The sequence below is a fragment of the Perissodus microlepis genome, chromosome 6 (assembly GCF_051167445.1).
Source record: "Perissodus microlepis isolate ML-2025 ecotype Zambia chromosome 6, ASM5116744v1, whole genome shotgun sequence".
NCBI lineage: Eukaryota > Metazoa > Chordata > Actinopteri > Cichliformes > Cichlidae > Perissodus > Perissodus microlepis.
In genome coordinates this window covers 9,486,138-9,505,909 of record NC_140466.1, presented here as the reverse complement: position 1 = coordinate 9,505,909, position 19,772 = coordinate 9,486,138, and the positions used below count along the sequence as shown (strand labels likewise).

The 19,772-nt window shown below is 40.7% G+C and overlaps 1 protein-coding gene across 1 annotated transcript in view; it reads right to left on the bottom strand.

The window, feature by feature from the left end:
• Window positions 1-19,772, bottom strand: part of aspscr1 (ASPSCR1 tether for SLC2A4, UBX domain containing) — a 22,656-nt gene extending 2,884 nt beyond the window's left edge. The window contains exons 1-16 of the mRNA XM_084930576.1: window positions 19,670-19,772; window positions 19,391-19,446; window positions 18,826-18,940; window positions 15,982-16,082; window positions 13,285-13,342; window positions 13,111-13,184; window positions 11,432-11,963; window positions 11,010-11,069; window positions 9,451-9,590; window positions 8,539-8,620; window positions 8,390-8,456; window positions 7,970-8,032; window positions 6,747-6,799; window positions 2,315-2,366; window positions 2,080-2,149; window positions 17-204 (exon numbers count right to left, since the gene is read on the bottom strand). Coding sequence (XP_084786702.1) covers window positions 17-204; window positions 2,080-2,149; window positions 2,315-2,366; window positions 6,747-6,799; window positions 7,970-8,032; window positions 8,390-8,456; window positions 8,539-8,620; window positions 9,451-9,590; window positions 11,010-11,069; window positions 11,432-11,963; window positions 13,111-13,184; window positions 13,285-13,342; window positions 15,982-16,082; window positions 18,826-18,940; window positions 19,391-19,446; window positions 19,670-19,759 — 1,801 coding nt within the window. The 5' untranslated portion in view covers window positions 19,760-19,772. The remainder of the gene's footprint in view (window positions 1-16; window positions 205-2,079; window positions 2,150-2,314; window positions 2,367-6,746; window positions 6,800-7,969; window positions 8,033-8,389; window positions 8,457-8,538; window positions 8,621-9,450; window positions 9,591-11,009; window positions 11,070-11,431; window positions 11,964-13,110; window positions 13,185-13,284; window positions 13,343-15,981; window positions 16,083-18,825; window positions 18,941-19,390; window positions 19,447-19,669) is intronic.

Below are 19,772 nucleotides of genomic sequence, written 5' to 3'. Positions count from 1 at the left end.
TATTTTCTGTCCTGACCTGGAAGTTTGAGCCATTTAGGCACCTTGCCCGGGTCAGATATGGCAGGTTTGGTGGGCTGGGTTTGTGTTAATGGGTCTTCCTCATTTTGTGTGGATCCGCTGGCTTCCTCTGTAGGCTCTGGGGGAGGCAGCGGCTCCCTGAAGCCACCAGAGCTCGAGGAGGGAGTTGAGGACTGGAGCATGCAGCTGAAGTAGGAAGGGAAAGAAAAAAGAGAACAAAATGAATGACGTGAGTATGAGAGGATGCTGCACTGAACAAAATTGTCACATTTGTCTCAGTCATAATTAGTTGCTCCCACATAAATTTTGGTAAAGTGAGTAAAGGCAACATGCCATCTTATGCCAAAGGAAAATAGTCGCAAACTGAATGTTCGCCAAACTATGGAGACATCATCCACTGATCCTGAGGGCCTCTGTGATCCGGGCACTTTAGTTCATATCAATGAAAATTGATTTTAAAAAACTGTTTCAGGACATCAAAGTTGTTTGATCAGTGTAATAAGTCTAAACTATCATAAAGAACATGTGAACACCAATGTTGTTCCTTAATTTCATAGATAAAAACTACAATCATGTAAAGATACGACTAAATTTGAAAACTTGAAACAGAGTGAATGTAGGAAAAGGGGAATCTTACAGATACAGTGATTTGTTTTGACCAACCATTTATCCCATATGGTGATTTTTCCAGTTATTGTCTACAGAAAATGCATTTTGTAATTTCCTCTGTCACCTGAACCTGTCACAGCTGGATCAGAGAGTATATCATGTATAACCAAAGTATGAACAGACCAATATATCAGCTGAATATCGATACTGGATTACCTCTGGCTTGCTGACTGTTTATGTCACCCTGTTTAAACAGAATAACATTTACTGAAGTGGCCGATATTTAAGAACTTAATTCTTAAAGAGTAGAGTTTGAAAAAACGCTCCAAAAAGCACTTTCAAAATTAAAAAGTGACAGCACACCTTTCATATGATCTAACCACCTCTATCATATGCATGTTTGAAAGCTGAAACCCAAACGAAACTGTTCTAAAGCACAAAAAACAGATCAAACCTTCAGATCACCAATGATTACATCTCTTTGGAAACTGGCCTAGCTGTGTGTCGGGCCTATGCATAACTTCATAGACCATCATCTACAAGTTGTAGGTGTTTGCTGTCACCAGGGGGCAGCGTCCAAAACATGTGGAACAACTAGTCTGTTGCCTGTACTGCTGTTGGTCCTCCAATCAACCATGGAGAAGACATTAGTTACAACATAATGAGATGAAGTGAGATTTGCAGCCACGGTCTGTTCTCACACTTCAGTGTTTGCGTTTCTCCCTCTACCTCGTGAACTCTGATATGTTTTACTGGGCTATAAACCATCACTGCTGGTTTTCTGGAGGACTGCACACCACCATGTCTGAGTAGGATGCATACCAAGACCCTTGGATAACACCTACACCAATAAACCCAGTGCACTAGCATGAATCCTGCTTAAATAGGTGGAGTTTTGCTTTTGAAACTATGATGTATTCCATCACATTGAGGTTCAAGGTTGGTCAGAAAGAAAATATTTGTCAACAAAAGCAAAAATGTGGCTTTTCATCTTTAAAACCTATGAAAATCTAGCTCTGTCTTTTACTTCTAAAGTTATGAGGAATCACACATGCTGGAAAAATTTAAGTTTGACTAACCCTGAGCTTGAAGCTAAACGAGATAGTGATCTGAAACAGAGGCCTTGTTAATGAAGCTGAAGGACAACAGGTGGGGGTGACTTTAGGGAAGCTGGCTCTATCTTTAGACAGACTGGAAAATGGTGTGCGTGTATGTGTTTGTGTGTGTGTGAGAGAGCGAGAGAGAATCTGTATGCGTGTGTAGGAAATGAGGGTGCATGGGGGCACCTGCTGTTTAGGCACAACCTCAAAGGGATTCCAATGATGACAGCTTTGTGACAGGAAAATAGGTTGGTTGCTGCGGGATACAAATGCATATATATACACACACACCCAAACACACACACACACATAACCAACTGCACATTTAAAACACACGGACACGTGCACATACCTTGCAATGGACTCGTTTGCTTGTACGGCTGAGACGGGGGATTCGAGCAGTTCTCTCTTCATGTAAAAATCTGTGGAGGAAGCGCACACACACACACACACACACACACACACACACACACACACACACACACACACACACACAGTAAGCTGTTGTTTTGTTACATTACATTCCTCGATAATACACCAGTATCTAATCCAAGTCAGCATATGAAAGAAGGAAATCAGACAAAAACCTGTCTTGACATCAGAGCCGAAGTACACGAGCGCACCAGGAAACAGGTCGGCCTGCAGACACACAGAGGAGCAGAGCAGGAGTGAACGGAAGCTTCTAAAAATGTCTGGCACACATTACAATTTCTGCAAAACACGAAAGAATCCAAACAAAACCACCTCCCGCTCCACGCAAACCGAGAGCTGCCGCCACATCCAAGTCAAAGTCAGGTTCATTTTTGGGGATGATTCATCGCTCGGGGGACCTGAACCAGCAACCGTTGGTTCTTTGAAGCCGACCACAAATTGAGCACCAATCAAATGGTTAGTGAAAACACTTTCACCCCTGAAGCACCACATTCCTCTCCAGTGATAGTCTTAATGGGTATAATGGGCCAGTTGCAGCCAGAAATTATCAACCGTACAATTATGAGGTGGAAATGCAGACAGACAGGCAGGCAGGGCACACGTCTGTCAGACTAAGAGAAAGGAAAGACAACATCTGCTGCACAGGAGCTTCAGCGAGTGGTCATCATCGCCGCAATGTCTGCAGGTGTAAATAAGTCTGAGCTGAATTTAAGACTAGTCTAAAAAAAATAAGGACAGCAGCTGAAAACAGGAAAAAACTTAACGAGCTCAGTCAAAAATAATTCTAAATGTAATGCAATAATCAGGGTATTAAGTAAAAATCTAAAAAGATATGAGGTGTAGGAGGTGAAAAAAAAAAAAAAAAAAAAAAGACATCAGCACACTAGTGCTGCTGCTGCGTCGGATTTCTAGGCACCAGCTTTTAAAACCAAGATTAATCTTTATCATTAAGCCATTCGTTGTTACACTCACATCTTCTTGAGGCCATCGAGCAATTTGGCCAACAAGGCCTTCTTCAATATAATCATCATCAGGGTTTTTCCTCAGTGTGTCGTAAACCTTGAGGCCAAACGATCTAAACTGACCCACGCCTGGCTTGAGAATTTGTGCCTCTTTGTATTTATATTGTTTTTTTAGGCATGAGTTAAAGCTAGTTAATGTTACCTACTCTTACGAAACCTCAGTGTGTAGAAATAGTGGTGGTGGGTTCTGGAAATTCTTTTAATTAAAACGTTTACGACCCATCCGAGCTGAATTTAAGACGATTCACGACTTCAAAAGGCCTTTTATTGGTAAGTGTGTATGTAAGACATTAAAACAAAATTAAAAACACTAAAGTCCTAAAGATGTTTCTGCTGCTTTCCCTCTTCCTTCATCTAGTTAACAGATCCTCTTACGACACACTGATGAGCAGCAGACGCTCCGCTCCACGAATCCTGAAAGAACTGATCAGTTTATCACAGACACATACGTGCAGAGCTGTGAGAAAGTGACATGTGCCTCCTAAAGAGCTTTATTACCACGCAAACAAATGCCCTGAAAAAGAGAGGTTCAATAGCTTCCTTCAGTCTCACAGATGAAACTTCATAAACATTTTCTGACTCATAAGCAGGTGACAGAGAGAAAGGATTGCTCTGCTCCATTTAAGTGCGTCGCACTGGATCAGCAACCAAAACCATTCCTAAAATTCTTTTTAGATTTATATGTGACAACCAAGAACACTAAAATACAACACTTAGAGCATCTTTTCACATAAATTACACAGTCCAAGCACCGCAGCGTTTTGTAGCCGTTTTAAAATCCACTTTCTGAATCCCGACTTTCAACAGTTCTTACCAATACTACTAAAATCTCTAATAATCATCCTTTAAATGATCTCAAAACTCGCATCAACAATGTATATTGATCAGAAGCAAAATTTAAAAAGGAGGTGGAAATGCTGATTACCCCCATTATAAACCCATCCAGACTTTTCCATCCAAACAGCTGGTGTGAAGGCTCCCAAAGTGCAGCAAGAAAATATCCTCTATATCTTCTATTGCTCAATTTTGTTGAGCATGTGTGACTTGCTGATCAGTTTCCTGATCTTAGCTGACAGAAGTGACACCTGGTGTTGTCTTCCAACCGTACCACATTCAAAGACACTTTCTTCCTCATTCTGATCCTCGGCCTGAACTTCAGCGGGTCGTCGTTTTGACCACGTCTACCTGCTTGAATGTGCTGAGATGCTGTTATTTGATTGACCGATTAGATATTCGTGTTAAAAAGCAAAGTTAACTGCTGTATTTAAGATGTGTCTGCTGAATATATGTTTGCTACAGCTTGTGAATATAAGTAACTGCACTTCTTGTCACTCTCGACAACCTGCTTTTATCCTTGTGAGGACTGTACTTTGTCCTGGATCCAAAATGACTTAAATCATGTAGAGACTGAACTCTGTTCAGTTCCTCCCAACAGGTAACTGTTTCCCACATGTGCCTGAAGAACTTCATGGTAGAGGTCATCTCTGCCCACATAAACTGCATATGTGCAAAGACATAATAAGACAGAAACCAGACATTTAAAAAAATCTGGACCAAAACTCTTCAGAAGAATTCTGCAACAGTAAGAAATGACTAACGTTGAAGGGGGAAAAAGCTTTTTTTAAAAAGTTTATTGTGTCAAAATTGTTGATTGGGGATTCCCTATAATGCAGTCTTAATGTCCTGATAATCAGCGTAATTGCAGTTGATGAAGATGACAGCTCAAACTAAGATTGCTGCTGAGCTGCTAGGGGGACAAATATCTTTTTTCTTTTTTAGAGGAATGAGGCTCTTCAGACACTCTAATCAGCAGTTAAAATATACATTAGACGCAGCAATGATGCCATAAAACATTTTGCATATAACTTTCCCTCCAGACTCTTAGATAATCAGCAGCGTAAAATAAAGGCTGTAGCTGGGGTCTGGCGGGTTCACCCAACACCACAGGCCGTCTTACACACACACTGTCCTTTCTCTGGTTGCTAAATTGGGACACACTGGCCTAATTGCTATTATTACAGCCCTGTGAGCAGGAAACAATGTGTTACAGTGAAACAACAGGCATTCCTGCAATCCTGCTCCGTCTGGCAGCAGCAGCAACATTTCCATTCGGGAAAAAGACGAGGCCAACGAGAAGAGACCAGTGTATGTGGGAGGGAGAGGGTGAGTGTGTTTAAATAAAAAAAAAAAAAAGAAGAAGAAGAGAGGAATGGAGAGAGAAAAGGAAAAAGAGGCAGAACGGATCCTGATGGAAGACAGAGGGGGAGACGGATGAGGGAGGGGATGACTGGTATCAAAGGACTTCTGGGTTGGGAAACATTCCTTTCCTGACATGACACAAAGTGATTAAAGTGTGTGTGTGTGTGTGTGTGTGTGTGTGTGTGTGTGTGTGTGTGTGCGCCAACGTCTATGTGACATGACAAAAAAAGATTAAAGATTCTTTAAATGTGTGTGTCGAAGATTGATGTATAGACAGGGAAGCGGAGCCAGACAGAGTGTGCGTATGGGAGAAATGACACCAAGGCGGATTAAAGATTTTGTTTTTGTGCACTTTAACGCTTTTAAGTCCCTAATGGATAGAGACATGGGGTTGAGAGAGGAGGGGTGAGGCACAGGAGAGGGCCGGAGAGAGGGACCATGTGGGTGCTGGAGTTGGAGGAGGAAAGAAAAGAAGAAGAAAAAAAGGAAAAGAAAGCCAGAGTTGGGGTACAGGAGAGGGACGAGTACTGAAAAAAACAGACGGGGAGAGTTCAGAAGGGGATGAAAAGATGAAAAACAAAGAATGACATCAGAACATCAGACGTGATTCAGAGCGATCGTGACACCAAAGGGGTATGAACGCACCAATGCAGCCATATTTCAAAGTGCACTTTTGAGGATCGTTATCTTTTATAGCAGTCCCTCAGAGGAACTGAATCTTGCTCATCATCACAACACGATATCACTTCAAAAATCACTTCAAACATCCGCCTCTTCCTCCACTTCTTCTTCTGTGTGCTTCAGGTTAAATCAAAGTGTCAAGTGAAAGAACGAAAGGCGCGATGACAAAAATGTTTGCCAAAATAAAGTGTCTAAAAATACAAGAACCAGCAGTGCGCGGGAGTGTCGAGGTGATCAAGCATATGTATCTCTTCACATTTTGAATAAACTCAAAGGCTACAAAGCATCAAAGCTGCCCGTTGCTCTGCATGTGTGTGTATGTGTGTGAGCGCTGGTGTGTTTGTGTGTGTGTCGAGATCAAAGCAAGGCCTGTATTAACCCCATGTGCCAGTCTGGGAAAAATCAAGCCCAGCTGGGGTCAAGGACAGTGGAGAGGGGGGAACAAGTGCGAGCAGAAGCGAGGGAAGAAGGGAGAACGGGAATGTAGCGAGGCTTTGAAGAGCAGAGGAGGACCAGCTGATATATTTTATGTCCATGTTGAGGAAAAAAAAAAAAGGTTTTGTAGTTGTTTTCTGCAGTTTCACAGTGATGAAGTTTGTTCGGTTTAATTCAGCTGTTTTATTACTGAGTATTATTACTTAGAAGCTCTATCAAGGTAATCGAAGGACAGTGTGAGGAGTCGTACCTGGAAAAGTGTAGCTGAAGGGTCATCCAGAATAGTTTTTGGAGGGGTAATGACTGAAAAAGGAATAAGAAAAATGGTCAAAATGATAAACTGTGAATAAAAGTCTTTAATACAACATATACATGAACACAGGAAAGTTAATGCTGACAAATGAATGAAAAACAAATGGACGCGGCACAGAGACTTAAGCTTTAACAAAACAACAGGAGCAAATTTTAGCTAAAAAAAAAAAAAAAAAAAGATGCTTTAAAAAAAAAAATAAATCAAATTCACATTTGATCTGTAATCTGGAAACATGACAGAAAAACTGATACAGTTTCAAAGCTTTGTGTGTAGGCAGCACATATCAAGGCTAAAACTGGTTGTTCCTGTTCCTGTCATTTTTACAAGTGGAGTTAAATTAAAAAAAAACAAAACAATGGTAAAAATAAAAGCAGGTGATATTGCTGATAATTTTAAGGTTGATCGTTTTGGGATGAGGTGAAACTGGAGATTAAAACCATGGGTGTGTCGCCAACAAATCTCCAACGACTGTGTGATGTTATGTCGATATGGACCAAAAATCAAAAATGTTTCCAGCATCTCTCTGAATATCTGTGCCACGAAGAACGGAGGCACCCCTGAAGGCAAAAGGGGTTCGACTCAGTACAAGGTGTACCTAATAAAATGTCTCTTAAATGCTTACTCTATAAGGAAAAAAAAAAGTTTTGCTTTGGATAGCTGTCACCAAGCCTCACTTTCAGTAACCTCATACATCTTAAACTCACTCAAATGTACCTGCACATAGTTTAAATTTAAAAAAAGCAACATTATCAGTAAAATCTAACTGAAGAAAATCCAAATCCAGGCAATTCAAATGAAAACAATTCAAACTGATAATTTGGATCCAAAACGTTTGTAGAAAATTCCTCCTTTTTCAGGCTCATAGAAAAGTTTGCCTCATTGCATGTAGATCTCTAGAAATTTTGAGTTTATCAGCATTTTTTGCAGTTTTGGTCAAAATTCTAAGTGTTAATTTTGCATTTATTTGACTCTAGAGGAGTTTGGATTAAGCCAGTCATCAGATTTGAGGTTTTTCAGGTGATTTCAATGTGCTTGTAATTATGATCAGAACTATTATCCTATCTGATTTGGAATAAACCAGAAGCAGAAACTGATGCTGTAACATGGTCAGACCTTCACAGGATGAAGATGACGATTCGGGGAAATTTAACGATACTTACACAGGTAGAAACTGAGCTGAGGGTCCTCCAAGTGACTCCTTACAAAGTGCCTCAGAGCATCAACTGGACATGAGACACAAACAAAGACACAGATTACCAGCTGAAGCACAAACTGGGCTGTGTGCAGCTACATCGGTCTCTGTGTGGACTGTAATTCATTTGTCAGAAGGAATTTCCCTGCAATTTGTTGTTCTGCTGGTTGTCGTGTTGCTTTCGGGCTGAGGTGCATCTCATCGCTGGAATTACAGACCTGTCTCATTCTTTCAGTCTCTGTCACTGTGGTGTGGCTACAGTCGTAAATGTGGTGAGGGAGCCGCAAGTAGCTTTCACATTGCAGCCATACCTGTGGCTAGCCAGCTGAAATGAACACTCTCCATACTGCATGCGCACACACACATGGAGGCACACACAAACACACACCTGTCTCTAGAGGCCTGAAGAAGCCCTGTAGAACATATCTGTCTGGAAACTGGACCCTCAGGACCACCTGGAGAGGCAGAGTGGGCTATTTATAGTCTGTATGTTTTAAACGTACATATATTAAAATGTTATTATGTGTACGAGCTTACTTTGGGATATCTATCCATCTTCTCCTTTATCTGTGATTCTCTCAGAGATTTAGTCATAAGCGGAGCCTCCTCCAAAAACTTCCTGAGGAATGAGGGACAGAGAGAGACACACAGAGTTACAATGAAATGAGCTGAGAAATAAAAAGCAGGTTGTTTAACCCACAATGAGTAAGATGTGCAAAGAAAACAAAGAATCACTGTTTCTTTCCTACCCCTACTCGTGTGTGGCCGTGTATGTGTGTGTGAGTGCGTTACAGGCAAATTGCTTTGGTCGGCTTAATTCCACCCTTGGTAATTGCAGTCATTGACATGGCAGTAGCCATGAGGCAGCCATGTCAGTGCAGACAGAGATTAAAGGATGCGAGCGGTGAGGTCTCAACCTGACGGTGTTTGGTCGATGGCTGGAAGATAAACGTCTACATGAAACAGAACTACTAATTGCTCCCAGCGTGCCATATTTAGAAGCTTTTGTAGTGTTTGTGTGTTGTCTTATAAATGAGAACATGTTTGCAAACACACACGATGTCTCAACAGCTGTGGTCTGCTGACGCCACATCCAGAGATTGCAGAATAAACTTGAACGCATCTGTTTTGAAGAAGCGCTCATAAATAACTAAAAAACTTCAAACTGGTCATAAATTTTAAAAAATAAACAAGTAAAAATACAGAAACTTCAAAATGCACACAGTGATGCCCAGCATTCTCCCTGCCTATGGCCTCTCATCACTGCTAGGCTATTTTTGCAATTAAGGGTTATACATGGACAAAACACCGCAGGACCGAATGCCAAACTGACTAATTATCTGTTCCAAACAGCGCAGAAACACATCGGATCCAGACGTGTTTCTGCAGCAACAAGGTATTTGTGCTAAATACTGCACCCAGTCACTCAACCATTTCCTCCTTCCCCACCTCTCGCTCTTCAGCTGGGCAAAGCGCTTCCGCACATCATCCACGGTCACTTCAAAGAACTCGTCGGGCAGATCCCCGTAGTCCTCAGACTGATGGGATGTGGAGTCCAGGTGGTAGATGAGAGGCTCCCTCTCCACTGGCTGCAGACAGAGGGAGATAAAAGAGTGTCCGCAACAATATTTGGATCTCAAGTGTCCAAATTTTAGCTTTATTTATCACAGCAGAAGTCTTGTTTACTTCTCACAATCCCTATTCCCTTTTCGGCCACGGTAGAATTCTGCCCTTCCCTGAGCCTGGTTCTGTTGAACATCTCTTCCTGTTAAAAGAAAGTTCTTCTTCCCCACCATCGCCAAATGCTGCTCCTCCTAAGTGATCGTCTGAGTTTTCTCTTAAATGTATTCAGAATTTACTGCACAACATTGCATAAATTTTAATGTGCCTTGAATTTAAAGGTTTCTTTAGACAAACTGAATACAGCTGCCTGGGGCTCAGGAGGTAGAGAGGGTCATCTACCAATCAGAAGGTTAGCGGTTCGATCCCCTGCTTCTCCACATGGTGAAGAGCATGTGGGCATTGGACGGTATGTATGAAAGCTGACAATCACTGACCAATAGACATCTACAAACAATTTCTGTACACCAGTGATGCCCCCCCCCCACAAAGAGCCAGACCACAGCTGAACCAGGAAACTTCTAAACTATTTGTATTGCACAGAGTTTCACAACAGTTTGAGCCCCTTTTAATCATCATCATCATCCCAATCTACTGTGGTAAAGATGTAAGTTTACCAGCATGTATTTTGTTCAGTGTTCTGGTTAAATGAGGCTGAGTTGTCGACTCTGTCAGGACTCTGCATTGAGGTATAATGATGTGAAACTGGATGTATGCATTGTAGTGTAACATAAACCTTATTTTGAGGTAAAGCCTGTAGCTTCTTATAAATCAAATGCAGGTTTTAGTCCTAGTGGCCACTAAAATTACTCTTGGCTTTCTCCACAATCATTCAGATAAGAGTTTCAAAATAAAATAAAACAGCTTCTGGGTGTCTAGACTTAAACGTACAGTTCGTTTACCCTGGTCTGAATCATTTGATAAGATTGTAAATTCGAACTCAAACCAAGGGAACTCCAAGCAAACCAAAATGCATCACTACAAACCACGTGGGGATATTAGCCCATTTATTGGCCAAATGGGTTTGGGGAGCAACAAAAGTAAATATAGGAAGAAGGTGCTGCGTTCTGGACCAGTGGGGAAGATCAAGAATTTACGTTGATTTCACGGCTAGTTGCTAACCTTGGCACATCTATAGTGTCTTGCTGCATTTCAGAGTAGCAAGCATAGATTGGTACGGTAGGTTTCTCAAAGGGTCTCGGTGTGGGTGATTTACTGTGTTCAATCCTGCACAAACGAACTACACAAAGCTGGAAAACCAAACAGAGTTCAATTTAAACTGACTAAACACTGCAGATATGAAAACACTGTTAATTTATGAAGGAGTTGGAAATCCACAAACAGAGAAATTGGTCATCTGAAATAAAGAGGTTACAGAACAAACTCACCTCTAAGAACTCCTCCGCATCACCCATACTATCATGCTGCATCTTGGTAGTGGTTTTACACTGAAAGGAACAGAAAAGGTCCAGTTTCACCAATTACTGATCAGATCAGGACTGTAAACATTCAATCTAAAAAGGACAATTCTTGAAGCCCACAAAAAATGCCCTTAATAAGCAACATAATTGGATTTGAGGTGGTAAGTTTTCATAAATGTGCAAACACATGGCTTTAACAGAAAACCATCAATATGAGCTTCAGATTTCTCAGCTTTTATCTTTCATCGTCTTTATATTTTTGTGAGCTTGTGGTTTATGTTGAAAACTGGTTAATGGCAGCATAAGGGCCAAGAAGACACACTAGCTAATAACAAAAAATATCTAGTGCATACACCTGGCAGGCTGAGTAAACTCATGGTTTGGCTGACCTTTGAGCTTGAACCGTGGCTGGATTTGGCTTTCTTGGCTTTGGGTGACTCAACAGCAGCAGTCAGCGCTGACAGAGATGAGGATGATGATGAAGAGAGGGAACGTGCAACTCCTCCAGCTGGACCACCGAGGCGCTGACCACCTCCGGAGAAAGGAATGAAAGGAGCTGAAGAAGTAGGAGATGATGGGTGGCAGTTCAGTCCTGACGGCCCCGCTTTTTCACCATCGTCCTCTGGTGTTTGACTTGATGTGGGAGGGTCTTTAGGTTGAACGGCATCCTGGAGGTTTGGAGCGTCTTCTTGTTGAACGGGTAGTGTGATTGTAGATGTGGCAGAAGATGGCACAGTTTGGGTTTCCGCCGGCTTATCTGGGCTTGGCACATCTGTTGCTGACATTTCTGGAACCGATGGAGCGGGATCCGGCTGCGGGGATGAACTGGGTGTGGTTTCCATGGCAATGGGCGTAGTTGGCATAGCGGGTGTATCCATTTCAGCTTTTTCTCCCGAGTTTTTTTCCTTTTTGAGTAAAAACCTTAAACATAAAATCATAAAAACAGCTAGTAAATGTACCAGAAAGCATAAACCTTAGTAATAAAATCAAGATTTCCAGCTCTAAACAGTTTATATTGTTTTAATACAGGGCGATTTTTTTATTTTTTTTTTAAAAGGTTAAATGTAGTTCTTTCCCCTTCAACGTAATCTCCTTGGTTTCACTATGGACCAAACCTAAAGCTCCTACTACATTTGAATTACTCCCATTCTGACTACGATTTCCCCATAGACCTCAAAACTCCCACCAGTATCGACTTTTGTGTTAAACCCACCTGACCTTCGTGCCGAGGATCATCACTGCTGATTGATATTTCTTTGTCTATGAGCCAGAGAACAAAAAGCAGTTTGCAGTGTCCACATAAAGTGCACTGGGCGTGTAGTTGTCTTATGCCAAGATGTCGGTGTGCTCTCAGGCCATCTTTTTTAAATTTTACATTTAAAGTGTTTGCATCCGTAAATGAGTCCACGTCTGTACAAGTGACATCAATTGCATCATCAGATAATGAATGTTTGGCTTAAGTGTGGACATCCACAAGCCTTTTTTGTGACTGCACTGACGTATCTGTGGTGTAACTATACTATAACGTTCCAACAACAAATTCGCCCATTAGGGAGACTTGTAATAGAATGTGTTATAACGGAAACAACTACTGGCTGATAGCATCGCCAACCAAGTACAGACTTTGCTATACTGTGTTGGGCACCACTGATTTGTGAAGATATCTACTGGAACATACTGAGGCATCTGACAGAAAATAGGGTGATTTGTGGCGCGTACCATCTTGCACCTGTTCACAGTACACTGAAAACATTTGAGTTTTTTGGCCGAGACATTCAGGTAGCCCTATTTGGCTCTCTAAGACATCTTCCTTTTCTTCAAACACAGAGAAGGAGATGTAGCACTGCCAGTGGTTTAGAAGGGACTTCTAGGGAGTGACCAAATGTAGCAGGTGGTGCTAAATCGGCAGATGCAGTTTATTGCTGCAAAAGGAGACCATCTTGAAGGACACTTTTCTGCTTGTCACAGCTGCAGTCATCTTGTAGACTCTCTATATATGATGTTTTAAATACCTAATTAATAAAGTCACACCCACAAAATGCATGAAGCATGAAAACTAGCAGCCTACCTGACAATGGCACTTCCTCCGGTAAGACCTAGAGACTTCAAAGAGGCCTTCTTTAGTTCTTCTTCGCCACTCACCTGCACATCCACAGACACGCACATGTGGACAAGCAGCTGTGTTATCATAAAATTCACTTTCATCTCCTGAGAAAGGGAGAGTTAAAAGACCGCTGCATACCTCATCTCTCATGTAAACACACACAGGAGTGGATCCTGAGTCAGATAGCTCCAACACACTGGTGACGTTGAGATGACATGCACGCACACACAGAGACACACACACAGAGATTAAAACTTGGCCAAATGATTTTCATTTGCTTTAAACAAAACCCACAAGTGGTTTTCCTTGTTGAGGATAATAAGCTTGGTGATTTTACAATAAAACCTCATGCAATGCAGTGGCACACTATCAGCATGTGTAAACCATGTGTGCACAATCCCGTGTAGTACCTAATTGAACCATAAATGTTTTACTATTGTTCTCTTCAGTTCTGAATATCAAAGCTTTCCTCTGTGCTTCATAACATTCCTTGAGCTTTTTACGTTGCCGCGGAGCTAACATTCATTTCATGGAAGCATGACTTGCTTGGAAAAGTATCAACAAATGCAGTGATGTCATTTAATGGAGTGGAGATGAGGGCTGGACGGATGCGTGAGCACCTGGGACCGCGCAGCTGGAACTACTGAGCAACAGCTGCATGTGTGTGCCAGCGTGTGTGTTAGAATGAAGCTTTAACTTCAGTAGAGGAGTGGTGAGAAGAAGGAATGTTATCCTGGCGTGCTTTCATTGTGACAATCTTCACGCTATGGAAGATGGATGAAATGCAGTGTTGAGTCCATTAACCTCTTCGTGTAACACCATGACCAAAGTTTACTTTCTTTCGTGTCTACAGTTTCAGTTTTATTTTTCAATTCTTTTTTTTTATTTTTAAATATTACACTTACAAACCAAACTTTCCAATATAGTAAAAATCTTTCCAAGACATCGATGTACCGATCGAAATAGCGATACCGATCAAAGGATTACTCTTTTTACTCATTCCTCTGGTATTTTTTTAGGACCGTATTTTTAAGACTATAAAGTGCACTTAAAATCATTTCATTTTTTTTTCAAAGATCGACAGGGCGCCTTATAATCTGGTGCGACTTTTGGTGCTCAAAAATCTGTCAAAAAATGTTTTAGTATCACTTTGGGAAGCTACGAAACTGCAACGCTTGATTATCGGAGCATTACTGTAGTCAGGAGCCTCGCGGAGAAATCTGGGTCCAAAACTCCGTCTGCTTCAGGTCCCAAAGTCAAACGAACACTGCGGCATCACTGAGAGTTAAAACTGTCTAAATTCTTTCATCTTTAATAAAATGATCAGCGTTGCTGCTTTACCAGGTGTAACAATTAAGTTTAACATCCAGGCATCCATGAAAACAGATTTTTTTTTTTTAATTTAACAGTTAGAAGTTAGCAGGAAGTTAGCTCGCTAGTTTCCACCTAAACATGATATACCATGTTCTGACTGAGAGATTTCCAAAAAAATTAAAAATACAACTCTGCTATAACTTCCAACATAAATGAAGACAGAAAATTAACTAGCAGTGACTTTTGTAGGTTTACTGAAGTTGGGCTAGCTGGTATATAATGATGTGCTACGTGATCGCTAGCGACACAGCTAGCGGTTATGCTATGCTAACACAGCAGTTAGCATAACATAAACACAGTCAAGCTGGAGGGTGAACGCTAACCTTTTTCCACTCGATAAAAGTTAACGTGAGGGTTTCTGGTGGTTAGGGACAAATGCAATTGCATGGCAGGATGCTGTAAACAGACCAAACTTCAGTCAGGAGAACAAGTGAGATAATCCATCCATAATACGAGGTTAGTCATTAATATACTGCAACAACAGGGGAATAGAGCAGCTGCGAGAGAATTCAAATTTAATGAATCAATGGTGCGGAGTGGAGGAAGCAAGAAGAATGAGTTGACTAAAGTTTTACTTATCTGACTGTTTTGTTTCACTTAATGCACCTTATAATCCGGTGCACCTTATGTATGAAAACCGACCTGTTCATCGACAGTGTGTTTTATAATCCGGTGTGGTCAGTAAAATACGGTACATTTTTACATCATCTAGTAATTCTTTTTCTATGAGTTCATCTTGTAGCTCTACTTGTAGTTCCTCTACATCTTATTTTTCCCACTCTACCAGTAACTCTTTTATTTCTTTGTATTCTAATTTCTTCTATTCTTTCTTGTTCTTGTACTAGTTCTTTGTCTTCTAATTCTAGTACTTATAATTCTTCTATTTAAGTTCTGCCAGCTTCTTCTTCTACTACTTGCTCCTCTTTCAAGTCTTCTAGTTGTTCCTGTTGTCCTAGTACTTCTTCTGATACATATTCTTGTCTCTTTTCCCTAACCCTTCTCGCAGCTCTTTCAGTCTTTTCTTCTTACAGTAATTCTTTTAGTTCTTCTCATTCTTGATCTTTTATTTCTTCTTGTTGTAGTTTCTTGCCTTCTAAATCTGATATGTGTTCTGCTACAAGTTTACCATATTCTTGCAGTTCCTCCTATTCCAAGTCTTCTTTTTGTGCAATTTTTCACTCATGAGAATACACACTTAAAGTATGGATCAATATCTAGCCCTTTCCAAAACAAACAAACATACAACCACGTTGCATGATCTAAATACGTGAAGTGAACAGGGGTGAAAAGGGAGGCCCTGTATGCTAGAAATTCTCACAGTAACTAACAACATAAAAATCTATTTAGTTGGCATTCAACACAATTTAATTTACTTTTGAGGCCTTTTAACGTTTTTTTTTTTTTTTTTTTTTTTACAAAGACACACAGATTCTGCCCCTGTACAAATGTTCATGCACACACCTGATTTCTGGAAAATGTGTGAGCACTTCCCACAGAGTCTGTCCACAGGAGAACGAACCCTGGAGCCGAGAGCCGTCCTCCATCTGTAGTGCAATCCGCACCTGACACGTATGAAACCACAGGAACACAGATTAAGCATAAAGACCAAAGGCGCTCTTTAACCATTAACCAAATAAAAACAATAATGGAAATAAAAAGCAGGTCTAAACTATCAACATGAGACAGTCCAAAGCTCTGATTAGCATTTGTTTCATTTATTACGGTAAGTTGGATAGTGACAGATCCAACAAAGGGCACCAGCTGGATCTGAGTAAGACACTGCTTTTATGCCCCATAAATAAAAAAGAAAGACATCAACCAAAAAGTAGGCCCACTATGCCTTTCCTTATTTTCTATTATCTTACAGTGGAGGATGAACATGTTAAACATGACCGAAGATTAAAATAAGTAGATCAGCATATATATAAGTAATGGATGTGAGCCCAGAGCACAAGATTCAAACTGCTCTAAATGCTCAGTTTGACCAAGTTTTTCCTACATTAGGATCCGCATGATGTCGGTGAAAGTGGACATCCTCAAGCACAGCAGTCCCAGCTAACTGCAGTTTAGATCTTGTGTTTCCAGGCAGCAGCCAATCAGAAGAAAGTTGGCTTTAAACACCTATAACAGCTCGTTTTGGATGGAGGATGAACAGAGCCTGCATCCAGCCCCAGGTTAAGATAAATAAGGATTATTTTGGACTATCCATCATGCATAGCTACTCTAACAGCCCAAGAATAAAACTAAGGAGGAGGAAATAAGCACAATGAGGCCCCTTTAAACACATAATTATCACAGTAAGATTTTCTTTAAATTATTTACATTGATTTTTCTTTTGATAGAAGCTAAAAGTAATAAAATCTAAAGTACAAGCACTTCACGCTGTTGGACTTACAAACATCCCCTTAAATGCCGAAAAGGAAATGATTTTGAAAATCCCCCGCGGTGGTCATTTGTAAGTTCTTGGCTCATCAGTCTTGATACATTTAGCAGGAAGAAAATTCTTTGATAATCAAAGATGATTAAGCTGCACATGTGGGCCTACCTCAGCCTGAAAATAAGTAACATCAGACATGAGTGCAAGTCTCTGTTGCTCTTTCTCTGAGTCACTCTGCGAGTTGTTTACTCTGCAACGGTGTTGTTCGGCACAGAAAGCACGCTGCATGTCAGCACACCGGGAGAGATGAAACGAGGGCTTTGGCTGTCAACGGTCAAACACGAAACACTCCCACAAACCAGTCTGCCCCAGAGGTGCCTGCATGTGTGCGTCTGTATAAAATCTGCCAGGTATCAACAGTCAACCATCCATCAAATGAACAAAAACAGCAGATCAAACCCAGCCGTGAATTTTACGGCATGGATTATGATGCCATGATGTCATAGGAAACTACAGCTCAGCTACAACAAAGTGTTTGGTTGGATAGGAATCAGAGAGAGAGCAGTGACAGAGAATTCAGGCATTTCCAGGTACGGACAATAAAGAAACCCACACACGGGGCTGACTGACCCACACATGAGGCTACTTAAGGCTATTCAAACATGATCATGAGTGGGACAAATAGCCCTAAAGGGACTCAAATTAATTTTATTTATTGAACAACATGCACGCCACGCAAATAGCCTATGTGACCTTTCATAACAGAAGTCTACGCATTCACCTGTTATTTAAAAAACAAATGCGCCATTCAAGCTTAACTTAATTAAACCCCACTTACATAAAACATGTAAAAAAAAAAAGTCTTTGTGAGCTTCCTCTAATGGAAGGCTAAAATCTCTTTGCTGGGCACAAACACTTTTATATACAGGAAAAACCCTGGTAAAGAAGTATGTTCTGAACATGTTTACCTTGGCCACTCACGGCTAAAAAGTCTGGCGAACTTTCATCGAGACAAAGTCACTTAAAATAAGTTAAGCAGAGATTTTTTCACTCTGGTGTTTCAAATAACTCCCCACATAAATGACTGGAGGCATTTCAAAAAGGGATACCGAGTTGTGGTACTTCTATAAAAAGGACTCTGGCAATGCCGATCCTGGAAATGAGCTCTTGTTTAATTTTTTTTTTTTATTAAGAGCATGTTTTGTGTTGCAATCAGACTTGAGGTAAAAAGAATTGTTTCCACATTTTTTCTGATTCATGCACACCATGAATCTGAAAAAAAAAAAATGGTGCGGCTAGGAAAGTCTCCAAACACTGGATTTGGAGAGTTTCCTTCCTTTCTGACTCTCTCTAACACCCACATATACATAGATGCACCAAGGCTGCTTGCTTATAGGAAAAGTCGTAATCATGATAAATGTGGTCAATATTATAAAGTATGCACATTATTCACTAGATTAAGAGACACTGCGTAGATACTGGAGTTTAAAAAGTGTCTTTTTCTGGGCATTTTCTTCAACTATGAAAGATTCCTAGTTTGAGGTCAGGAGTAGACACAAACTCTTCTTTGGGGTAGCTCCAATTAAGTGCTCTTCTTTCACATGTTCACCATAAGAAACCTTAAAAGATTTACTTCCTTGATTAGATCTTTGTAGCCAAAAGTTGAACTATAGACACCCTGGTTGGGGTTAAACTAAAAGCTGAACTTTTAGGGAGAGTAAAAACACACCACTCTAAATGAAAGCTGTGCACTTGATTTATAACAAGGAAACCAAACAAACAAACAAACAAAAAAAAAAAAAAAAACCCAGGAGCAAAGAAGATAGTCAAGATTATTTTGTTTTCGCAACAATTAAAGAGCAAAATCATAACTGAGATTAAAATCTGACTAATCGTTGAGCCCCAAGTTGCACTTTGTTTGAACTAACCTGGCTGTCAGCTATAACTTGTTTCCTCGTACTCGTCACCATTTCCAGTTTGGCGTTGTTGGGCAGGTTTGCAAACCTCCATGGCCGCGTCAGGTCAACAATAGTCCTCTGAAACCTGCCAAAAATGTTAACAGAGGAGGAGAAAGCGAGCAATTAAATGTTTCATGTGGAGTAGCTGGACAGCTGTGAAGAATGATGTATGAGCCCGAGGACTAAATTTGATCAATGCATTACAAACAGTTATCAAATTTTAATTTGATTTCATTTTTTTGACACATAATTTGTCTTGTTTCTTTTTTTCCTGCAGTGACACCGATTTTTTTTAAATATAAGTAAACACGATCTGAAACCAAAACAGAGTTGTGTAATGTGTGAAAATCGCTTACAACATTTAACTAGCTTAACTTCTTTAACTACGTAAATAGACGGATATTTCACACATTACTATCCCGCTACTGTGCAGTGCGATTGTTTATGTATTAAAGTGTATTTGGATGTAATCCAGGTGAAAGGCTTTTAATCTGAAGGGACAAAAACTGATTTACAGCTACGTTCATTTGCTCACTTTAAACCGTGATCTTCTGGGTCAAATCCGTGCTTCTTGCAGACTTCCTCCAGCACCTGAAGGCGGAAAATGTTACAACACGAGTTATGCCACAAAATCTCCCAAATAATCTGATTTCATCCGCACGAAAACACAAACTGATCAGTCACTGGCTAACAACTGTTAGCCCAGCAAGCTAACTCGGAGGAAAGGAATTTAGTCCGGTTCTGTAACCAAAGCGCAGAATTCAATAAGCCGTCCACCTAAGTAAAGATGAAACGCTCCTCTATAAAAGTTCACCTGCAGTAACGGCGTGTTTGGAGCCACTTTAACTGTTTGCCTTCTCCCATTGGGAGTGAGAACCGTTACAGCTGTGCCACTAGCAGCCATTGCGTGTCCTGAC